This window comes from Indicator indicator, chromosome 12 (genome assembly GCF_027791375.1).
Source record: "Indicator indicator isolate 239-I01 chromosome 12, UM_Iind_1.1, whole genome shotgun sequence".
In the NCBI taxonomy this organism is placed as follows: domain Eukaryota; kingdom Metazoa; phylum Chordata; class Aves; order Piciformes; family Indicatoridae; genus Indicator; species Indicator indicator.
In genome coordinates this window covers 21,319,533-21,341,329 of record NC_072021.1, presented here as the reverse complement: position 1 = coordinate 21,341,329, position 21,797 = coordinate 21,319,533, and the positions used below count along the sequence as shown (strand labels likewise).

General features: G+C 50.0%; 1 protein-coding gene across 4 annotated transcripts; it reads left to right on the top strand.

Annotated features, from left to right (window-relative positions):
- Nucleotides 1–5,936: 5,936 nt before the first annotated feature.
- Nucleotides 5,937–14,360, top strand: PTP4A3 (protein tyrosine phosphatase 4A3). Of its 4 annotated transcripts, none has more exons than XM_054385336.1 (5): nt 5,937–6,200; nt 7,789–7,881; nt 11,620–11,711; nt 12,456–12,530; nt 13,007–14,360. In XM_054385336.1, exons 1-5 carry the CDS (start codon nt 6,096–6,098, stop codon nt 13,122–13,124), a joined length of 483 nt encoding a protein of 160 aa, XP_054241311.1. In that variant the 5' UTR covers nt 5,937–6,095; the 3' UTR covers nt 13,125–14,360. The 4 variants fall into 4 exon arrangements, with proteins under 4 accessions (XP_054241311.1, XP_054241310.1, XP_054241313.1 ...); XM_054385335.1 differs by having other exon boundaries at nt 11,581–11,711; XM_054385338.1 differs by lacking the exon at nt 7,789–7,881 and having other exon boundaries at nt 11,581–11,711.
- Nucleotides 14,361–21,797: the final 7,437 nt, after the last annotated feature.

Genomic DNA, 21,797 nt, shown 5'->3' with positions numbered 1-21,797 from the left:
TGCCAACATCACACTGACACCTTTCCCCGCTCTCTAAATGCCACCAAACACCTTAAATCTGACCAGAGCTATAAAATCACAGGCTGCCTGGCTCTTCTCTGCAATTTTATATGTTAGTCACCATTTACCGTGCACCAAAAAGGATGCAGAGGAGGATGCGTGACCTGGTTTATCTTGTAGGTGTGTTTTGGTGGGCTGCTGAGAACTCACCATTCCTCTCCCTCCTCACCCATGCAGTTTTAATCCTTCTTGCTGTTTTGCTCAGAAAACATCCCCTGCAGCAAAAGGAACAAACAAAAAATGTAACTGCTCTGAAGGAAAAAAACTGGCAGATGGTGCCAGGTGCTATTTTGCTCCCAGCAGCAGATACCCTGCAGCCACCACCCCCTCCCCACAGTACCCAGCACAGCCTTTCCACAACATCCCCCCATCTGCTCTTCTAGCTGTGCACCTGGAGCAGGATGTGCTGGTGGCTGCTTACACCTCTGCCCCTAGACACGAACTCCTGCAGGCTGTTTTGTTTCCGTCGCCCTCCTCCCGGACCTTTCCTGTTTCCTTCCACATGGATGTGGCCAGAGGAAATCTCAGCATGCTGGCTTTCCTCTGATCAGGTCCCAGCTGTGGTCACAGGATGAGGACAGCACTGTGGCTCTCTGTGTCCTGGGACCTGGCCTCTGTGGCAGTGGTGATGCTGGTACAGTGCTAGCAGTAGTGGTGCTGTAGGTGTTGCTGCTGGTGGCAGTGGTGCTGCAGGTGGTGTTGGTGGTGCTGGGTGACAGTGGTGGCAATGGTAGCAGTGATGATGCTGCTAGTGCTGGTGGCAGTGGTGACCATGTTGATGCTGTTGGTACTGTTGACAGTGGTGGCAGTAGTCACAATGGCAACAGTGGTGGTAGTGCTGGTGGGTCTTTTTCATGAAGCCAAGCCTTACAGACCATCTCCCCATGGTCATACATACATGCAGAGCTGCTACATGGTAGTCACTGGGACTAAGAAACTTGAGTTCAGTTTTCAGGGTGATAAAAACGCTACAGAGGTTGGATTGGGAGCAAGGAGAGCAGGGCTTCATTAGTCATAAAGGGAAAGGGCTGGTCAGTGTCTTGCTATGTAGGCTGAAACCAGAGGAGAGGTCAAGCAAATATAACACAGATGGGTGTTTTGTTAGATTTTTCTGAAGGTGAACTTTGAACGTCAGATGTGCTCATTTGGGAGATAGCTATATTTATATATGGCCAAGATACATATTGTTTGGGTAAGAGCCTTTGTTACAAGTCCCACTGGTAAAGCCCACATGGAGCGACAGCTTGACTCTGCAAAGCTTCCTTTTCCTTTGCTTGGGGAGTTGCTGTGCTTAGGAAAAGCTGACTTCCCCAACTGCCTCCTGCTAGCCTGTGTACCAACAGCATTGCTGTCAGGTCTGGCATTTGCTCACCATTGCAGCCAAGCCCTTCTGTTAACTGTGGTGAGAAAGCTCTGGCCTTAATTTTGCCTTGGGGTGCTGGGAGGAAGAGCAGCCCCATCCCTGCTGTTGCAGGGTTAGTCCCTGAATGCTTGGAGTGCTTGGAGTGATGGAGTGGTCACATTGCACAGGAATAATTAGGAGATATTCCCTTCTCTTTGGGGTGTAGGCAGGGAGGTGCTGTCTCAGTGGTCCTCATCCCCCAGAGCAGCATCCTCCATTGCTCTCTTTCCACACTGTGGGTGCATTCATCCTGGATCCTCACTGGGGTGTTGGCTACAGAAGTTCTTGTGGAAGAACCAGAAACTTCCACAGCTGTGATGAAAATAGGTCATTGTGACTCACGTGGCATGTGTGTCTTTCGAGGGCTTTGCAGGGAAGAAGCCCTTCACTTGTGGAGATTCAGAGGCAAGTGTTGCTGCTGAAGCTTTGCGATGAGCTTGCAGATGCTGGGGTGCGGTGGTGGGCACATTGCAGGGTGGTGGTCCCCATCCTTGGGCACAGCAGCAGGACAGTGGCAGCAGGGTGGCCAGCTCCTCTGATCAGCCATTCTGAATTTCTTTCATTTGGTGTCAACCTGATTGGTTTCAGCCTGAGAGACCAGTGCTGCACAGCTGAGCATCCTCACCCTGGTCTTGCTTACTGTGTCCTCAAGTACTTCATCCAGATCCTCCAGAATGCACCACTCAGAAGGATATTTATTGACTTGGCAGGTTATCAATATCAGCTGAAATAGCCTTTTCCACATTGTTCTGCCATGCTTAATATGGGGATCAGCATCTCAGCCTGGAGCACTGGGGATGGTTTCTGATTGAATATCCATTAGGGATTTATGGGCTTCAGGGCTAAATTGCCGGGACATGCAATTGCCAAAATACTTGAAACGCTTCCACGGGAGAGGAGACCTTGTGGGAAAGGAGCACTCGCTGTTCTCGTATGCAGTTCCCAGTGAACCTCCCTTACTGGCAGTGAGCACGCCCAAGCCAATAAAAAATTAAATGGGGTCCAGAGCACCAGTGGAGCACGAACCATGTTCAGTTGGATGATGATAGGGAGCAAGCTACTGCTCCCAGCATGTCATGCTGGCACTGGTGCTCCCAGCAGCTCCCAGTCCCACAGGATTGCTCAGTGAGTGGGTTTAATCCAGGACACAGTTAAACGTGGGCACAACTGGTATTAACTTGACCGTGTGGCTGGTTAAAACAGGGTGTGAGGTTGTTCGGAGCAGGGAAGGTTTGTCTTTGCTGCTTTTCCATGTGTACTGCAAGCATCTCTCATGCTAGTGCATCAGGCCCAGAGGGGCACAAGGCAGTTCATCATTAAGCATGATGAGCACTGGAAGAGCCAAAAGTTGAAGGTGTTAAAAGCAGAAGATCTTCAGGTTCTCTACTTTGCAAAACTGGGTTTGCAAGGAAATGACTTGGGGCAATATCTGCTTTCTAGAAGTTCTTCCCCTTGAGCAGGCATCCATGACTGCCCAGCTCTCCTGCCTTCCATCCCTTTGAACGAGTTTAACCTCTTTTTAACTTCAAGTAAATAAGAAAGTAAGAAGCTTGCGTTGGGGGTTGCCAGCAGGCTTTTCTTGGCAGACATTCACTCATCTGGTTGCTGGCCCTTTGTGTGGCTGTGCTGACCCACAACTCAGTAGCTGGACCTCTGGGAGCCACATAGCCAAAAACAGCCCTGAATTACCTTTGAGAAATTCCATTGCTTATCACAGGGAGCATCAGACCTTGCAAGCAAAGAGATGGGTAGTGGCTTAGCAGTAGCTGGGGGATTGCAAGCTTTAGGCAAGTGGTCAGACTTGATGATCTCAGAGGTCTCTTCCAACCTCAACAGTTCTGTGTTTCTGTGGTTTCATCACTGAAAAAGCCTATAAAGCCCAGAAGAAGAGCAAGTTTTCCATCCCATCATGCAGGACCATTGTAAGCTTTCAGCAAAGATCCCAGCTGCCATGGACCATCTGACAAGAGTGAGCTTCCCCAGGGCAGGTCAGCATTGGCTGGGGCCTGAGCAGCTCAGAATCAGACCCAAAACACTACTAGGAGGCAGCTCTCACCTTGCTGCTATCCCTCAGCCAAACTTCCAGCCTACATCAGCTGCTAAAATCTGATTTTGTCAATGAAATTCAGAACCTGCCCCCCAGTCCCACCTCACCCTCTGCAGTCCAGGCAGGCTTTGAACTCCACTGCGCATCTTTGAGGGGCAGATTATTGTTGTTCTTCAGCATCCTTCAAAAAAAAAATGCCAAAACAACACATTCTGTCTGAAGGAGCCATAGCTCAACACTACTCAATCGCAAGTCACCATCAGAAACCATGCAGCTGGTTCTGTCCCGTCTCCTCCTTACTCTGGGGTAGCTTTACCCTATTTTTTTACAGAGAAAAGATGTGTTAGGAGTGATGGAACATGATTGACAAGGGGATTTGGAACAACTCAGGGGGACAGGGACATACAAGGGTCTGCAGATGAGCTGGGGAGGGCACAGTGCTGAAATCCTTTTGAGTTTTGCCACTTTTCCAGCTCCTAGCCTCCTCTATGCTCCTTTCCAAAATCCCAGCTGTAAACCCCTGTGCAACAAGGCAGTGCCAGGTTCACACATGCTGCTGACAATAAATAACTTCAGCAAGTCTACAAACATCCCAAACTGGGCACATCTAGGAGAGCAGCCATGCTTTCCCTTGCCACCTTGCCTGGATCTTTTTCCCTTTTGCTGTTTGATTTCTTGGTGTTTGATTTTTTGCATTCTTGGGGACCTCTGGCAAAGCAGGAGCCAGCGAGGAGGTCGTAAATGATGCTGAGGCATGGAGGAGCCCAGTGACAGCCCCTGGTGGTGTAATGAAGCTGCATGGTGCTCAGTGCCACTCCTTGCTCCCACCTTGTCCTGTTGCATTGGGATAAAACAGCCTGGAGGGGAAGCTTTCTGGACACTGGGATATCAGGAGGAGAGGCAAGGGGGTGCATGCTGGCCCGACTCAGGTTACTTATGTGCTTATGGTCTATTTTGAGGCTCTAGACACGTGGCATTAAGCAGCTGCTGACCCAGGGAAGGGACCAGCTTCAAAACAAGAGTCCAGTGGGTAATTACCAGGGGAAGCACCAGGTTTCCCTCAGCTCCAAGTGGGGCTGGCAGCACCCTCACCTCTCCCCTGGGACAATCCTCTCATGGGTTTTGACAATTCCACAGTGGGAACTGATTTAATTCTTCCTATTGCCACCCTTGAAGGCAAAGATGCCCCAGATTGTGAGGCCAGGGTACCTTCTAGGGAGCAATGTGCTGGCAGTGGTGGGGCTGTGGATCAGCAAGCAGGCAGACACGTTCAGCACTAGAGATGGTGAAACCATGGCACCCACATCTCCCTCCTCTGCGCTCTCCCTCCCTAAGAAAGCTCATTTATGGGTGGCTTAGTTTGCCTAAGAGCATTAGAGGTGCATTTGGTGGACATTAGCTGCCCCAGCAGCGCCGGGAGCATGTGGCTGATTAGTCACAGCAGTGACTGCTTTCAGGCAGAGTGCTGCGTTCGGGGTGGAAATGCTCACCGTGTGTTTCAGGGACACAAAGGTGAGGTCTGGTGGGACAAGATGGGTGCCAGGAGGGTCGGCTCACCTGGCTTGGGTGCTTAAGTACATCAGCCAGATGCTGATAATTGGGTGGTGTGAGCGTAAGCCCCTTCCCTGCCATGTGCTTCTCCCTTTTGCAAGGCAAATGTGAGTTGCCCCTGTGGCTTTCCAGTGCTGTTCCAGCTTTTCAGATTATATTTTTTTGTTTAAATACCACCTCACTTTTTAATCCACATTCTTCTGCAAAGGTGAGCATGGTCAGGGATGCAGCAGGTCCTGGTGCATTCAGGGGCATGATGTCCTCTTATCAGGTGGGACCTTCCTTGGAGCCATACTGGGATGTTGGACACTCTGACCATCATGTTTATCTTTCCCTCCTCTGCAGCCTCGCTCTCCTCTGGGATTTATGGAGGTGCTGAGGAAGAGATCTGAGCCCCGCAGCCGCCAGCAGCCCACCCCTTGAAGCAGTGCCTGGCCGCCTCATCTCAACCCGCCCAGCATCCCAACCCTCCGACTCAACCATTCAAGGCTCCCGTGCATGGATCGCCCCAGCGAGGGACCGCTGCCGGACACCGCCAACGCCGCTCCATAGCCTCCCAAACCCCCGTGCCACCCCCAAGTACTCCACATACCCTGATGGGGTAACGTGACGGGGGACCCCCTCCCGCCACCACCACCCCCCCATATGCAGAGGCCTTTCTAGAGCACCGGGAAGCGCACGGCACCGGAGGTGGCAGCTCACCGTTGCACACACGCCGAGGACGCCCACACTACAGCAAAGGGATTTCTTCTTTTTTTTTTTTTTAATTATTATTATTATTATTTTCATTAATATTATTTTTTCCCATCTGGCTTTTTCCCCGGGGGGCTTGTGGTGTGTCAAGGAAGCCAGCACACTCCCAGGAGCTGGGATTATTTGCACAACTTCTGTATATTGAGTTCTTGATCCTATTTTATTTTAATTTTTTAAGTGCAGAGGGGTTGTTGGCTTTGGTGTTTTCCTCCCCTTCACGTTTTTCTTGGGGTTTTTTTCCCCACCACCGTCAGCACCACATCACCCTCCTCCCATCCCATCATGGCCCGGATGAACCGCCCTGCACCAGTGGAGGTCTGCTACAAAAACATGAGGTTCCTCATCACCCACAACCCCACCAATGCCACACTCAACACCTTCTTGGAGGTAAGGAGGCTGGAAGTGGGGGATCATGGCCCAGCTCCACATTTTGGGACTAAAAGCAGATGTTGAGATGCAACAAGGATCAATCCTGTGTAGGGTGAGGCAGTAGCACAATCCTTGTGGTACCACAGCCCCAGGTCTAGTCACCACCAGCTTTATGAAGCAGGATGGTTTGGCTTGGTGGAGATGGAACAGAGTTTCCCCATTCCTTTTGCATCCCCTGCCAGCTCCACCAATGCATCATGTCAAGGGGCTTTACAGTGATGCACATGGATGCATGCAACCTCCCCTACATCTCTGTAAGGACTTGTCATCCTATACATCCCAGTGTCTTTCCAATGCCCAGAGTATGTTGGGTGGTGCAAAAGGAGCTGGAGGGCTCAGTGTTCAGTGAGCCAGCAACAGTGCCCTGCCTGGGAGCACTGTGTCTGGCAGTGGCACAGCTGGGAGTCAAGAGGGGATTAATGGATGTGTGTCCACAGTCTGGGGTGGAAGGCTTGCTCTTGTTGTCAGTGCCTGGAGGAAACATTGTGTCCTGCAGGTTCAGCTGAGCTGGCACAAGTGGCTTCTGCTTAAGGGGAGTCCTTAGGGGATGGTTCTGCATTTGTGAGGGGTTCTGGGGCTGCACGTGTGACTGGTGAAGAGTTTTTGCTTTAGATTTAAAACACGTTGAGGTCCTATGTGCAAGAACAGCAGGCATCCTCCAAGCTCAAGGACACCTCCCAAATACATACCTGAAAAAACTTGTGTGAGCACCACCAGCTCAGAACTGCAGGAAGGTGATTGTGGTGTGGGGATACCCCTCTATACACTGCACACTGCATGAGGCGATGCAGACAGCACCAGTGAGAAGGTCTTTGGCCAAGCTGCCAAGTGTGTGAGGGTTTGCTGTGGTCTGGTGAGAGCACACAGGGATCAAGGAGGTGGGTCCTTGAAGGAGATGATCTCACATGGTGCCTGGTGAGGCCGGTACACTGACATGTAATCCAGGAGCAATTCTTGCAGCAGGTGATAAGCCAGGCTGGAAACAGCCCAAGTCCTTTGCACAAGTCTGCAATGTGTTGCGACTGGTGATGGGATACAGCAGTGAGGTCGAGAAGGAGCCCCTGAGCAGTCTGGAAGATGCTGAGCGTGGTTGTTCGGGTGCACTACAATGCCCTCCCAACCGCCTCTGTGCATTTCTGCAGTGGGAGTTGAGGCCTTGTCAGGCACAAATAATTTCTCCTTGGGGTACTTGTGGCCATGTCACAGATGTTTTCTTTGCCTAGGGTGTTAAGTCCTTGATGGTTTGACAAGCAGGGCTTAAAAATAAACATCCCTGTTGGTGCTCGTGACTCCAATGAGTTATGAAGGTGCTGGGTAAAAATCCTACTATGGCCATGTGGCATTGGTGTCCTGGGATTTCATGTTTCCTCATGTTTCCTGGGCTGGATGGACTATGGAGGGTTTGCTTGAGGGTCCAGAGATGAGGCACAGCACTGGTTTAGGGTCTGTAATGGTCTGTGTGGTCATGCAGGACTTGGGTGTGTTGGGTTAACCAAGGTTCAGCTGGCAGAATTTTTTCATATTCTCCTTCTCCTTCTGGCCCCAGGACCTGAAGAAGTACGGTGCCACCACAGTTGTGCGAGTGTGTGAAGTGACCTATGACAAGACCCCTCTGGAGAAAGACGGCATCACTGTCATGGTAGGTGAGCTGAAGGACCCCTGTCCCTCAGGTCTATATTTCAGACTGAAGCAGCATCCTGCTTTCCCAGGAGCAAGATTTGAAGCCCAGCTTTGTACTTGGGTTGAGGCAGGGCGAGCTCAACGCTCCCTGGGCTGAGATGGGGCTGGTGCTTTAAAAAAAGCAAGAGCTGCCCACGCACACGAAACTGTGACTCACAGCATTGAGTCGGCAGCTGCTTCCCTGCCAGTCACTCAGGCTTTAAAGCATCCAGGGGATGAGAGTGCCTGATCCCACATGGAAGATGTGCGTGGTCCCGGTTATCCCTAATGGTATCTCATCCAGGAAGGTGGATGCAGATTTTTTGCTCTTCCAGCACCTGGCTGGTGCAGCTCTGGGGGATGAAAGGGAGGGAGGAGGCAGCAAGCAAGAAAAGGCAGAGCAGGCAGCTGTCTGGGCTGCATCTTGGCTGATAAGTAGTTGGAGATGATGTCAGGAGTGATTGCCCTGCCAGGGAGCTCAGCTCCATCTGGAAAGTGAGACTCATTATTTAGGGAAGGTTTTGAAAGTGCCTCATGTCTCCTGGGGTGGTCCTTTTCATGCAGCCCTCTCCATGTAGCTCTCTTTGTTCAATGTATATCTGAGAGAGAGCGAGCTGTATCCTAGATCTTCTGGGATATAAGTAGGTAATAGATCCTACGTCTCTTTAGATATCAATCCTGCAGATGCAGATCTGTCTAGGTGGAGATGCTGTCTCTCTACAGGATAAATCTTATAGAGAAAGACAGCTGTAGCCTTTGTACAGAATATGTATGGATATCATGTCTGCTCACTTTTACACCAAATTCTCTCCTCTTTTCAGTCTCCAGTCTGAGTTTCTGTATCTAAGATATACATCCCTCTGTACATATCTTATACAGAAGAGATATCTGTATCTAGGATATGTTTTATGTCCTGGATATAAAACTATGCAAGACACTCTATAGATTCTCCGCAGCTTCTGTACATTTACATAAAGCATATATAAAGTATGTAAGGTATATCCTATAGAGAGACTTCCATATCCTATGTACCTATGGATAGATTTATCTGTGTAGATACAGAGCTATCTAGATATAGACCTAGATCTAGATCTAGATAGATATACAGACTGTATCTACATATCCTCTCCCTTTCTTTGGGAATAAAGCAGAAGCTAGTCAAAGCCTGACTGTGGTGCGGAGTGTCTGGGTGCCAGCATCTGCAGCCATGGTGCCTGCACATCTGCTGGTCCCATCCTGGAAATGCTCCCTGGGTGTTTTGGATACCTCTTCTGCTTTTAGCTTCTCCATCAGCCACAGGGGATCCTAAGCAATCCCTGAAGTTGATGGCAGGTGCCAAATTGTGCCAAATGCAAATATCCCATGCTGTGGACAGCTGCAGGACAGCTCTTCCAGCGTGTTGGAGATGGGGCAGAAATCCTGCTGGAGAACTGATGCTGTGCAAGTTTCACTGTAGGAAGGTTTGTGGTGCAGGATAGATGTACTGTACTATTTGCACCAGTAGTGTTTAATATCTTCATCAGTGACATAGACAATGGGATTGAGTGCACTCTCAGCAAGCTTGCAGATGACACCAAGCTGAGCGGTGTGCTTCATACACTAGAGGGACAAGATGCCATCCAGAGGGACCTTGAGGCTTGAGGATTGGGCCCATGCGAACCTCATGAAATTCAGCAAGGCTATGTGCAAGGTCCTGCACCTGGATCAGGGCAGTCCCCAGTATCATTATAGACAGGTGATTGAGAGCAGCCCTGCAGAGAAGGACACAGAGGTACTGATGGATGAAAATCTGGACTTGAGCTGACGATGTACTCTAGCAGCCCAGAAAGCCAACTGTACCCTGGGCTTCATCAAAAGAAGCGTGGCCTGCAGGTGGAGAGAGAGGATTCTGCCTCTACTCTGTTGTGGTGAGAGTTGAGGTTGTTCAGCCTGCAGATGAAAAGGTTCCAGGGACACCTTCTTGTGACCTTTCAGTAGATAAAGAGGGCTTATAAGAAAGATGGAGAAAGAGTTTTTACCAGGGCCTGTAGTGACAGCCATGGGGCAATGGTTTTAAACTGGAAGAGGGTAGATTTGGATTGAACATGAGGAAGAGATTTGTTACAATGAGGGTGATTAGACACTGGAACAGGTTACCTAGAGAACTTGTGGATGACCTGTCTCTGCAAGTGTTCCAGGTCAGGTTGGACAGGGCTCTGCGCAGCCTGGTCACATTGCAGGGGAGATGGAACTAGATGATATTTGAAGGTGCCTTCCACCCTTCCATTTTGTGGTATGGTGTGTCATCCCTGGTGCAAGCCAAGTGATGTGCACTCATTACTAAAGCAGTGATTTCTGGGCACCACAGGGAGGAGACTCTATGTAGGACATGCAACAGTCTATGCTTGATGGGATGGGTCAAGCATCAGGATACTCTAAAGCTCAAGGATGCTCTGAAGCTCATGAGGATACCCTGAAGCCCAGCATGGTCCTTTCTTAGCAAAGCCCAACTGAAGTCACATCATGTGTTCAAACACTGAAGTGAAGCTCAGCAGCTTTTTTTGGCGTCTTACACCAAGGATGATTTCAGCACAGCAGCTGAATGATTCACACCTCAAAGATGAGGATTATAGACCTGTACCTTCCACCTACCAGGGCTCACCATGCCACATCCTATCCAAGCAGTGTTCCCCTGCCCATCCCTCTCCCACTGCTGCTTAGCCAGTGGCAGTGCTCCTCCTACCAAATCCATCTAGGGAGCGAAATCCCCATTTTGATGAGAGACATGCAACCTCAACTGGCTGCCAGTGCCCATGGGGAAAGGCCATCCTTTCCCTAAAATGCTGCAGCATTCACAGGCAAGAGACGGGGACACTTTTCCCCTATAGAAGAGCCCAGAGTTGAGGAGTGCTTAGTGCAGGACCCATTTTATCCACTTTTTAACTGAGCTCTGCTGAGTCCCTGCAGCATGAGCACAAAGTTCAGAAGATGGGCTTTTGTTTTGGTCCCTTCAGAGCCTTTTCTGAAGGATGATGTTTAGATGGCCCCATCTGGAGGGATCTCCTTCCCTTCTGTAGGGCTGTCATAGGAAATCCCCAAAGCATCCTTTTGGGACTTGTGTGTTTACCTTCCCCCTCCATGTGTTGCAGCAAGCTGAGTTTCTACACAACATCAAGCCCTGAGATTTCAACCATCTCCAAGCCACTTTTGCTCAAGCTTCCTACAAAATGACTATGCACTCCCAAGCACTGGATTTAGACAGGAGCTGGTGATGGGGGATGATGGGAGTTGCATTACCCTGAGACTCAGTGTTGCCATCCAAATGAGGAGGAGGCAGGTGATGGTCATTGGTCTACAGAAGCAAGAGGACATGGGGACTGTATTGCAAATCCTGTAGGTGCTCCTGAACCTACAGGCTGAACCTGTCCATAGAAGTTAAGAGGACAGCCAGAGCTAGAGTCAAATAGCTGCAAACCTTGAACTGAAACAGCCAGGGGACTTCTGCATGCTGGACAGTGCTGCAAAATGTGCTGCATCCCTGCAAAGCTGCTCTGCAAGCCTGTTTTCCTGGGACATACTTCTGCCTCATTGCCCCCAAGGTCCCAAACACCATCACCCTGAGTCTAAAGCAATCCCCTGAGTTGTTCCCCAAGGTCTGAAAGTATTTCTGTCTTCCCTTGACCTTGCCCCCACCTTGCAGGATTGGCCATTCGATGATGGAGCACCTCCTCCTAGCAAGATAGTGGAAGATTGGCTCAACTTGTTGAAGACAAAGTTCTGTGAAGACCCCGGCTGCTGCGTGGCCGTGCACTGCGTAGCTGGTCTGGGACGGTATGTCAGAGCCCAGCACCCCAGTTGTCACTCACCCATAAAGGGCAAGAGGAAAAACAATGCCTACTGTCCTCCTTCCCTTCCCCAGGTTGTCTTTGAGTAAGGTTTGCATGCAGTAAAACTTTAGTGGGAATAGATGTTGATGGGGAGTTCTGGAACGTGTTCTCCAGAGAGGTAGTGGATGCTCCATTCCTGGATACATTCCAGGTCAGGTTGTATGTGCTCTGAACAACCTGATCTAGTTCAGGATGTCCCTGCTGACTGCAGGGCTTTGGACTAGATGACCTTTAAAGATTTTTTCCAACCCAAAGCATTCAATGATTCTTCTGCCTGAGGAGGTTGGTGCTGTCTTGCCAGTGCCTCACTGTGGTTTTGCTTTTGCTAAGAGCTCATCATGGAAGCTAACAATTGCAAAATGCTTCCTGCTACAACCAGGAGCTGATGCTTTTTGAGAGCTGCTGCATTTTACTGATCCCTCTGCTGCAGGTCAGTGTATACATCTACTTTTCCAATACATTTGCCTCCTCCTGTTCATTAGAAAAACAGCAAACAGCTGCCAGACGCATCCTAGAAGTTTCAGCCCCAAAATCAGCTGCTCCTTGGGGCAGCATGTGCAGCCAAATGGCAGAAAATTACAAATGAAAAGGCAGTGCTGGTGGTTGCCCACAGTGCCACCATCACAGCCCCATGGCATCTGTCCCTGTCCTGAGATGGGGTGTGAGCACCACTGCCATTGTCTTTCAGCGCTCCTGTCCTCGTTGCACTGGCCTTGATCGAGAGCGGGATGAAGTACGAAGATGCCATCCAGTTCATCCGACAGTAAGTTGAGCAGGGTTGGGTGTCAGGGGAGAAGGCAGCCCCTCTCCCAGGGAATGGAGCAGTCAGGTGTGTCCCAGGGTTTCTTTGAGATGTTGGAGTTGCTTTTCTCTCCTAAAGGAGGAAAAGGGAGGTGCTGGCATCATGCACCCTGTGCCTTTGCATCAGGGCTACAGGAGGCTGGGGTAGCAGCTGGGAGCATCCATATTGGGGGGCTGTTGACAGACACCCTTTTTCTGGCAGCTGCCCCACATTTCCTCCCCAGCTCTCCAAGTCCTGTGGTTTACAGGGTGGATGAGCAAGAAAAGCTGCTAGGGTCAGTGGTCATCTCATTCCCAGAGGATGCACACAGCTACAGCCTCCAAAATCCCTTCCTGCTCCAGGCACAGGGATTGAGCAACCTGACAGGAGTGGGTTTGAAGTGGGAGGTCTTCTCCTGCCACGCCACTGACTGTACTGGCCCTTCTGTGTCCCTGCAGGAAGCGCAGAGGAGCCATCAACAGCAAGCAGCTGACATACTTGGAAAAATACCGACCAAAGCAGAGACTCCGATTTAAGGACCCTCATAACCACAAGAACAAATGCTGCATCATGTAACCTCAATGACCTCTTGCCAAAATCCATGCACACAGACACCCGAGCACTCGCACACATCCCGCCCCCTCACCTCCTCACCTAGCTCCATGCACCCTCACACCACCCCACTGCCAGGGCTGGGGTGGAGGGACATGGAGCACCACCAGCATGTTCCAGCACCCACAGCATGGTCATCTTGCTGAACTCCTAAAAAGGCTGCTCTGTCCACCTACAGCCCTGAGAAGGGGAGGCAGCACTGCCCTTTGACTCCTGATGTTAGTAGGCAATGAGCTCACGTGATGGTTCTTCATTGCCTTCCTCCTCCCTTTCCCCTCCTGCTGCACTGAGAAGGATGGGAAAAGGGTGCTTGGTTTGGGGTGGTGCAGATAGGGCTGTGCCAGCTGAGAAGGGTTGAGGAGCAGGAGGGCCAGAGCACTTCCAGAAAAACCCACCTCTTCCCTCTAAATAAGGGCTGCAGCAGTGGGGACAGAGGTGGCTATGGTGCAATGGCCTCTAGGGTAAGATGGGGATAGCAGGAAGGGCTCATAGCTTGGTTCTGGCCTTGTGGCCACAGGAAGGACTGAGCTAATGCTCCCCAGCACCATGCCCTTTCTCCTGGCCCCTCTGTCACCTCACCACCTCCCTGTTGCTGTGATGCTGGCCAGGAGGCTGCAGATGGGGCTTATTTGGGGCTTGCTGCAGCAAAACCAGGGGTGCTGGAAAACTCAAGGACGTTGGTGGGGCTTTGAGACACCCAACTTTGCCAGGTATGCAGGGTCAGCACTGGGGCCCCCGAAGTGCAGGATGCTCTTATTTATAGCTTCCAAATTCAATGCACAAGGTGCTGGGTTCTCTCCTGTTGTGTCCCCATCACTGAAATGTGGCACAAACCCCAGTTCTAGGTGCAAGCCCTAGGGATGCATTGTGAATCTCACAGCAGGTCCATATCCTTCACCACTGCATTTGCAGGTTGAGGGGCTGGGCTGCAGCTTTCCTGGGTGATTTTGAGTGCTCCTGGCAAGAGCACATCACCAAATTTTTCAACGGCCTTCCCCACATCTGTAACACAGAGCCTGGCACCCCAAAGCCCCCCAGCACGTGCCCTGGTGGGTTGGACTCAGAGCTGCCCCTGGGCCAGGACATTAAACATCTCTCAACTTTCTGCCTTTGAATGCTTGCAGCAGCTGGAGCGGTGGGCACATAGGGGACATGGGGGTGTTTTTTCTTTTGATGAGGATAAGAAGAAATTTGCTAATTAAAGGAAAAAAAATTATAAAAAAAGTGTCTTCCACACATGCTCTGGCCTTTCTTTATCCCATCACTGCCCTCTGGAGCCTGGGAGGTGACCCATGGCACCCCAGACTGATCCCTGGCACCGGCTCACAGCCGGCTGCCATCCACTGTTACCAAGGCATACATGTGGCCAAAGAGATGCTCCAGGTATCCTTTGGGCTCACTGCTGTTCACCCCCTCAGCTGCAGAGGATTGCTGTCCTTGGGGCAAGGAGGGGTAGTCATCCAGCATCTTGTGGTTTTAGGCTGCCCAGCTTGAGATGCCTTCAGTGCCCTATGTTGGGTATCTCCAAAGGTTTGTGTGCCTTCTGAAACATAGACTATCCAGAGACATTTGCTTCAAAGGGTTCATCTCTTGGATAAGGGGTGAGGAATGCTGGCTAGACACCTGCAGTATCTGCTGAAGGGTAGGAGACAGCTTCATGCCACCACGTATAGGCAGAGGAGAAGTTTGAAGCTGTTTCCAGTGCCGCTTCTCTCCTGTTGGGAGCCAGCCCCACTGCACAGCAGGTATTGCCATCTCATGGGACAGATGTGGTGCCAAGTGTCATGGGGACTCTTCACACATGGCTCCAAAGTTGTCAGATCACACACCTCGGGTCTGTCCAAGCCTCCACACTTTGGGACAGCTCTCAGCCCCTTGAGTTCCTCCTGCCCCATTCCAGGCTGTTGATTCCTATATCTCATGAGGATGGCAGCAATGGTCGAAGGATCTCCACTGGCTGAGAAGAATGAGAAACTGAGCTGCTAAAAAGGCCTGATCTTATATTGCAGCAGTCCCACTGGGTGGGTCAACATCCTGGCCAAGTGTGTCCTGCTGCTAAAAGAGGTGCTGCTTTGTCCTCAGCAGCAGTAGGAGGTGGCTCAGCATTGCAAGAGAGACAGCCCCAATCCCTCCTAGACAAGAGGTCCCATGTGTTCCCTGATCACAACAGGCTGTGCCATGACTTGTGAAGAGTTTAGGATAAAGCAGTGGGAATTGTTGCTTTGCAAGCTTTGGAAATTTTCTGCCCTGGAAAGAGGAGGAGAAATGTTTTCCTTACCCATGTTCATGGGACCATTTATTGGCAGATTGCCCTAGGCAAAAAGTCCAGGGCAAAAAGCTGTGATGCTTCTGAGTCTGGGTCAGGATGGGGACAGAAGCTTGAATTCAGGCTGCTTGGGTCACAGGAACTCTTCAGCTCTTCCATGCAGGGTTTGATGGTGAAAAGTTCTTGGTGCTGAGCTTGGTTGGCTTGTTTGGAGGCAATACGAGGTGGGCAGGCTTTGCAGTACTTCTTCACTTTATGTAGCATCAACCCAAACACCTTAAAAGTAGGGAGCTTCTACTGCAAAAGCAGTCCTTGATCTGGTACAATTCATGTGAGCAAATCCTGAGTGCCTCTGGCTGAAAGAGAGGTATCTTGATCTTCAGTTTTATGAGTCACTAAAAAAAAAAAAAAAAAGGACACCCAGCCAAACCAAAAGCAACACCCACAAAAACCCAAACCATGCTGGTTTCATTGTTCAAATTTCTTAATGAATATCTAACCTTTGTCTTGGGACTTGGTGTCACCTCCCATATGCTGCCTCATGGACAGGACAGTTCAGCAGCCCAGAAGCTGCCATCCTTGCATGGAGGGATTGAATCTGCACCAAGATTTCTCTGGATTGGACTGCCAAGTGTTAGGGGGTTTTCAATATGGACTTGGGCTCCTAGAGAAGGTCACAGAAGCATAACAGACTGAGTAAATTGAAGGGTCTTCCAGCTGAATTTTAGATTAGAAATCTCAAAGAAGAGCCCAGTTCCCTCACAAAAATCTTAGGACAATTGGAGAAGAATGAGAATAGGAGTTGAGTAGACACACATCACCTAAGTGAGGTCTAAGCAGCCAAAGGCTCATGGTTTGGTGTGGTTTTGGGATGGCCTTGTAAGCTAGTCCTCATTTCACTCCCAGTGCCAAGATGTTGAAGGGAGAGCTTTAAAAATCTGACATATTTGCCAATTCTGTTATGCTCCAGTTGATCTGCATTGGATCATAGGGAATAGACAGCCCTTCAGCTTCGGCCACAAACCAGACCCCGTATCCTGCCCTTTTCTGCAGAAGCAAAGGCACAAACTGGGTTGTCCACCTTCTCTCCCCTATCTACCACCCTTTGCACCTCCATAGTTTACATGGACAGGGCTCCAAACTGTTAGTAAGAGCTTTGGAGACCCAAAGGATAGCAAAGCAGAGATGCCCTAACCATCAAACCAAGAGCTTGTAGGCTTTACCCAGGAATCAATCATGGCTGAAACTCATGTGAGAGAACAAATCTGAGCAGGAATTTGTAGTTGTGTCCTCCCACTGGTGGCACACTTGTGCCCTTATCTGCATTTCTGTTAAGAGGTTTTGTTTGTCTCTTCTGTACTTCATGTTTGCCAGTCAGATGGAGCACATGGTGGCAAGAGCAGTGGGAAGGAAGGAAGGCAATGCAAATGACCAGATCTTTTTTTATGAAAGGTCTGGTGACACAAATTTCAGGACATTGCCTTTGTAAATCCCTGGTAAGAGTCTTGCAGTAGGCCGATGCTGTGGTTCTTGGGCTGAGAGCTTTGAATGAGGAGGTTTATGAGTAACAGATTTCCCTAGGAAGCTGAAAATCTTGCTCTATCTACAGTAGAAGAGTAATTTTTTTTTTTAGTTGTGTTTGGTTGTTTTTTATTAGTCCTGGTGGGAAAGCACACAGCGAGATTCGTGACTTCCTTGCAGTTTCCAGAGTCTTATATCTTACTTACTTTCAGCAGGCTGGGTAGGTGCAGTTTGGTGGGATTTGGATGGGAGCCTGTCTGGTGGATGAAAAATGTGGTTGGCTTCTCTGCATCAGGGGGGTCATGGGCCAGCTGTGGTCCTGCTCACAGGCTCCAGCAGACATTCCAGGGGAGGGGGACATATCACTGCATTCGGCTTCCCTTTAGACTGTGATCTCCCAATGAACTCCCAGCTTCCCTGCTGTTTCTTTCTGTGCAACAAAGAACTGCATATTTTCCTTTTCAACTCCATGGGCAGTCACAGTAGTATGTAAATTAAGCCCAGATGACTTTTTGTTGTTGTTGTTGTTGTTGTTGTTGGGTTTTCTTTGGTCTGAGCCATAGCTAAGTTATTATACCCAATGCTTTTTGTATCAGATGGCATCACTTTGAATATGCAGATGAGGTATAGGATCTTGACACTTTATAAGCTTTTTAAAAAAAAAAAAACTTGTCTGTTTACTTATGTCATGCATAAAAAGGGAAAAAAAAAGAAACTAATGTATGCCTTTTAGTAATCACTTTTTTGTTGTTGTTGTTTTTGAGTTCTATGAAATTACAGTGGTTACACTCCAGCAGCAAAATAAAAAGAGTTCACTCTTTTGTACATCCCTGTGTGCTGACCTGCTGCTAATGTTGGGGCCAGCCAGATAGCAAGACTGGGGAGGCAAAGGCAGAGCCAGACTTTGGCCTAGGAATGGTGGAGGAGTGCATGGAGGGGTTACAGAATCACAGAATCATAAACTGGTAGAGGTTGAAAGGGACCTCTGGAGATCATCTAGTCAAACCCCCCCTGCCATAGCATGTTCACCTGTACGAGGTTGCACAGGAGCATATCCAGGCAGGTTTTGAAAGTCTCCAGAGAAGGAGACACCACAGCCTCTCTGGGTAGTCTGGTCCAGGGCTCCTGCACTCTCAGAGTAAAGAAGTTTCTCCTTGAGTTCAAGTGAAACCTCATTCATTGTAGTTTGTACTTGCTGCCCCTTGTTCTATCACTGGGCACCACTGAGAAGAGCACAGCCCCATCCTCATGACCTCCAGCTTTTAGATACTGATAAGTCTTCTCCAGGGTAAAGAGCCCCAGGTCTCTTAGCCTCTTCTCATACAAAAGATGCTCCAGTCCCCTCATCATCCTCATGGCCCTCTCTCTCCAGTAGTTTCCTATCCCTCTTGAACAGCTGTGCTGCTGCCTACCTTTGAGGAACCAGGCACTATAACCTACCAGCCAGGTTGCTGAAGAGGTGGGCTCTTGGGAATCACCACAGCTCAATAGAGGCAGCCTGTTTGTTCATCTCTCTACCCCAAGAATTTGAATTCAATGACTAATTTAGCACTACAGAGCATGAGAGCAACCAACAACACTGTACTCCTACAAGACCAATGAGACTAGTGAATCAAGACCTAAGTGGTATGGTCAGTAGAGCATACTTCGATTAAGTACCTGAGTCCACCCAGAGGAGGCATTATACATTACTCTGTCCACTGGAGATGTACTCAGAGCTTTATCACTGGCAGAGACCACCCACTGGACGCCAAAGCAGGCTTCACTCCTTAAACCACTTGGGGTTTAAACTCTGCCCCTCATGTCCAAGGCAGGAAGGAAAAGACCAGTCTCCATGAAGGCTGAGGAGCTGGAGCCTGCATGAACAGGCTGGAAAGCAAGGAAAACCGATGCTAGTTGTGTGAGCTCCCAAGTAATTGCAAGGGATCGGGTGGGGTAAGTGGGGAAGAGGGGAGGAATCTCCCCTCATGCTAATACAGACTTAGGAAGGCTTTTCAGCAAGATGCCAGCTTGGAAGAGGAAAGGTTTGCAGTGGGGTGGTGTGGCCAGAACTATCCTTGGATCACCCCAGCATTCCCCAAGTTCTCCTCAAGGCAGATCCTTATCTCCTCACAGACTTTGAACCACCAAGCTGCAAGGGGCACTGCCTCAATGGTTGTGTAATAAGCAACTGGGCCTTCACTCAGCCTATATGCTGCCTCACCTCCCAAGCAGGGGGGCCTGAGGAACTTCTGAACACAGAAGAAACACCCTCCTGTGTTCCTGCCTGCACATGCTGCTTCCTACCTGCCTGCATTCCTCCTTGCTCACCGTCAGGTAAAATGCATACCCCTTTGCTTGGTGTTACACTGTTGCCATTCTATGCACAGGTTCCTGTCTTCTCTAAGAGGAGCATTATGAAAGTCCATCCAATTAAGATTTTTCTGTAAAGGTCTAAACTGGTTGCTCACAGGTCCTGGAATCTCTTCCCAATTTCTGCCCTGGTCTCCAGTACCACCAGAGGAAGCGGGTACCTACAAGCCCCATCACGACCACATATTGCAGTGCCTTCAGTACTGCCAACACCAAAATCAGTGAGATACACCCCATTCGAGGTGAATATCCACAGTGTGCTCTTACCCCTGGCTCCCTTTCCAGTCAACAGAGATCAAGCAAAGAGTCAGTACTGGAGATTTAGGAGAGACCAATCTCATCCTGGCATGGATGCTTCTTTTAGGGCTCCGTAACCAAGGAGGGGCCCCACAGACTCAGGTCACACACATTGCAAACACTCAAAGCCTTGGGAGATGATCAAAGCTCACCCTGTCAATGTAACTAACCCACCTCAGAAACTAGCTTTCTGCAGAGCCATGGAGGCAAAGATTGCAGAGCCATCAGTAAAGTCTAGACCAGCCATAGTCCAGGCTCACAAGACTGCATATCAAATGCTTTGTGAAGGCCACCTTGCTCCTTGTTTGCTGCCTGATGAGCCATGATGAAACCTGTCCTTGGTTGTTTTGGAGCACTGCTAGCTATCACAGCCAACACTGGCTCTTCTTGGGCACAGCACAGCTGTTACCACTGCTCCTGCCAACCTGCTTGGGATCAGCCCTCTTGCAACATTTCCACCTGAGGACATCATGCTGTCTGAAAGAGTCTTCCAGCTTCCCTCTGTGGCCAGGGAGATTTCAACCATCGAATTGATGCTGTTCAGCAATGGGAGACTGTAGGGCTGAAGGTCTCACCTCCCCCACTTCTGAGTCTGAGCATGAGGTACAGGAGGGTGGGAGGTGCTGCCCTGCTTGTGCTGTGGTATCTGAAAACTCCTATGCTCAAAGGAAAATGTTCTAAACAATTGGAACTGAAAAGTCAAGCTGGGCATTAGGCACTGCTGGCTAATCTGTGGGAACATGGAGCACCAGGGGTGAGTTTTCCCTGTGAGCTTTCCCTGAAAACAGAGCAAGAAGAGGAAGGAGAAACCCTTTGCCCAGGCTTACAAGTGATAGGATGAGAGGAAATGGCCTCAAGTAGCACCAGGAGAGCTTTAGGTTGGATATCAGATTTTCTTCACTTGAAAGGGTTCTCAAACACTGAAACAGGCTCCCCAGGGAGGTGGCTGAATCCCCATCCCTAGAGGTGTTTAAAAGATGCACAGATGTGGTGTTGAGAGAACATGGTTTAGCATCAGACTTGGCAGAGTTAGATAATGGTTAGACTCGATCTTAAAGGTCTTTTCCAACTGAAAAGGAATCTGTGATTCTATGACCAACCCCCACAGTTCAGAAAGGGGATTCTGCAAATCACTGCTCCACGGTGTGAACACAGCAAGGAGCTGTGCAGCCCTGCCTGAGCCTCTCACTGGGCAGGATCTCGGGGCAGAATTTGTTTTAATTCTCGGAGAGAACAAATATTTGAGTGGCATGAGGGGAAGAGGCTCGAGCAGAGCCTGGAAAGGGCTGAGTCACTCGCTGTCGGCGTCAGCAGCCGAGGAGAAAGCGTGGCTGCCAAACAGCCACCTGGAGCTTTGTAAGCTCATCTTTAAAACAAAAAGGAAAAAAAACCAGCTGATGGCCTCTCCCGCACTCCGCCAGAGACCTTTGTGCTGCACGCAGGCAGAGGAGTTCCCTGCAAAAGCAGTGGCTGTGGAAAATGCTCTTCCCTGGCTGCAGGTGCTGGTTTCTGTTGCAACATCTCCCTTGGGGTTCACAGAGCAGAGGAGGCTCCCACAGCAACCAGGCAGCGTCCAGGGACGTGTCACGGCCAAGCTGGGGCTCGGTCCAAGCATCGGGGGCGGGAGATGATTTGGGACCTGCCGGCTCAGCGCTGGGAGAAGCACGGCGCAAGAGCTGCCTCTGCCTCGCAGATATAACTGCGAGGTTGGCAGCGCTGCTGACTTCAGCCAGCACTGACTCACCTGAACCAGGGCATCTTGTCTGGATATCAGGTGGAGACAGAGAAAAGCAATGCATTTAAACGAGCTTTGATCCTTAAGGCAAACAATACCAGCTTGTTTTGCAGCAAGCAGGCAGCTGTGGGTGACAGAGAAGGACAGCCAGATGGGTTTCGGGGTGCTTGGTTCATGACACTAGTTTTGGATGAACAGATGCTCAGCACTCAAGACAAGGGCTGTGATAAATGGCTATCATGAACACTGCTAGGCTGAAGGAAAATGGCTATCATGAACACTGCTAGGCTGAAGGACACAACCCAGCTCAGTAGTGCAGAGACACCAATCTGTAACTACCCCAGCTGTAGCCCAGTAACACATCTGAGAGGCAAAGCTGAGTCCTCCTTGTTGCAGCTTGTTATATCTACAGTCTCCAGCCTGGGAGGGTTTCAGGATAAAGCCAGGAGCAACTGTGCTGACCCCC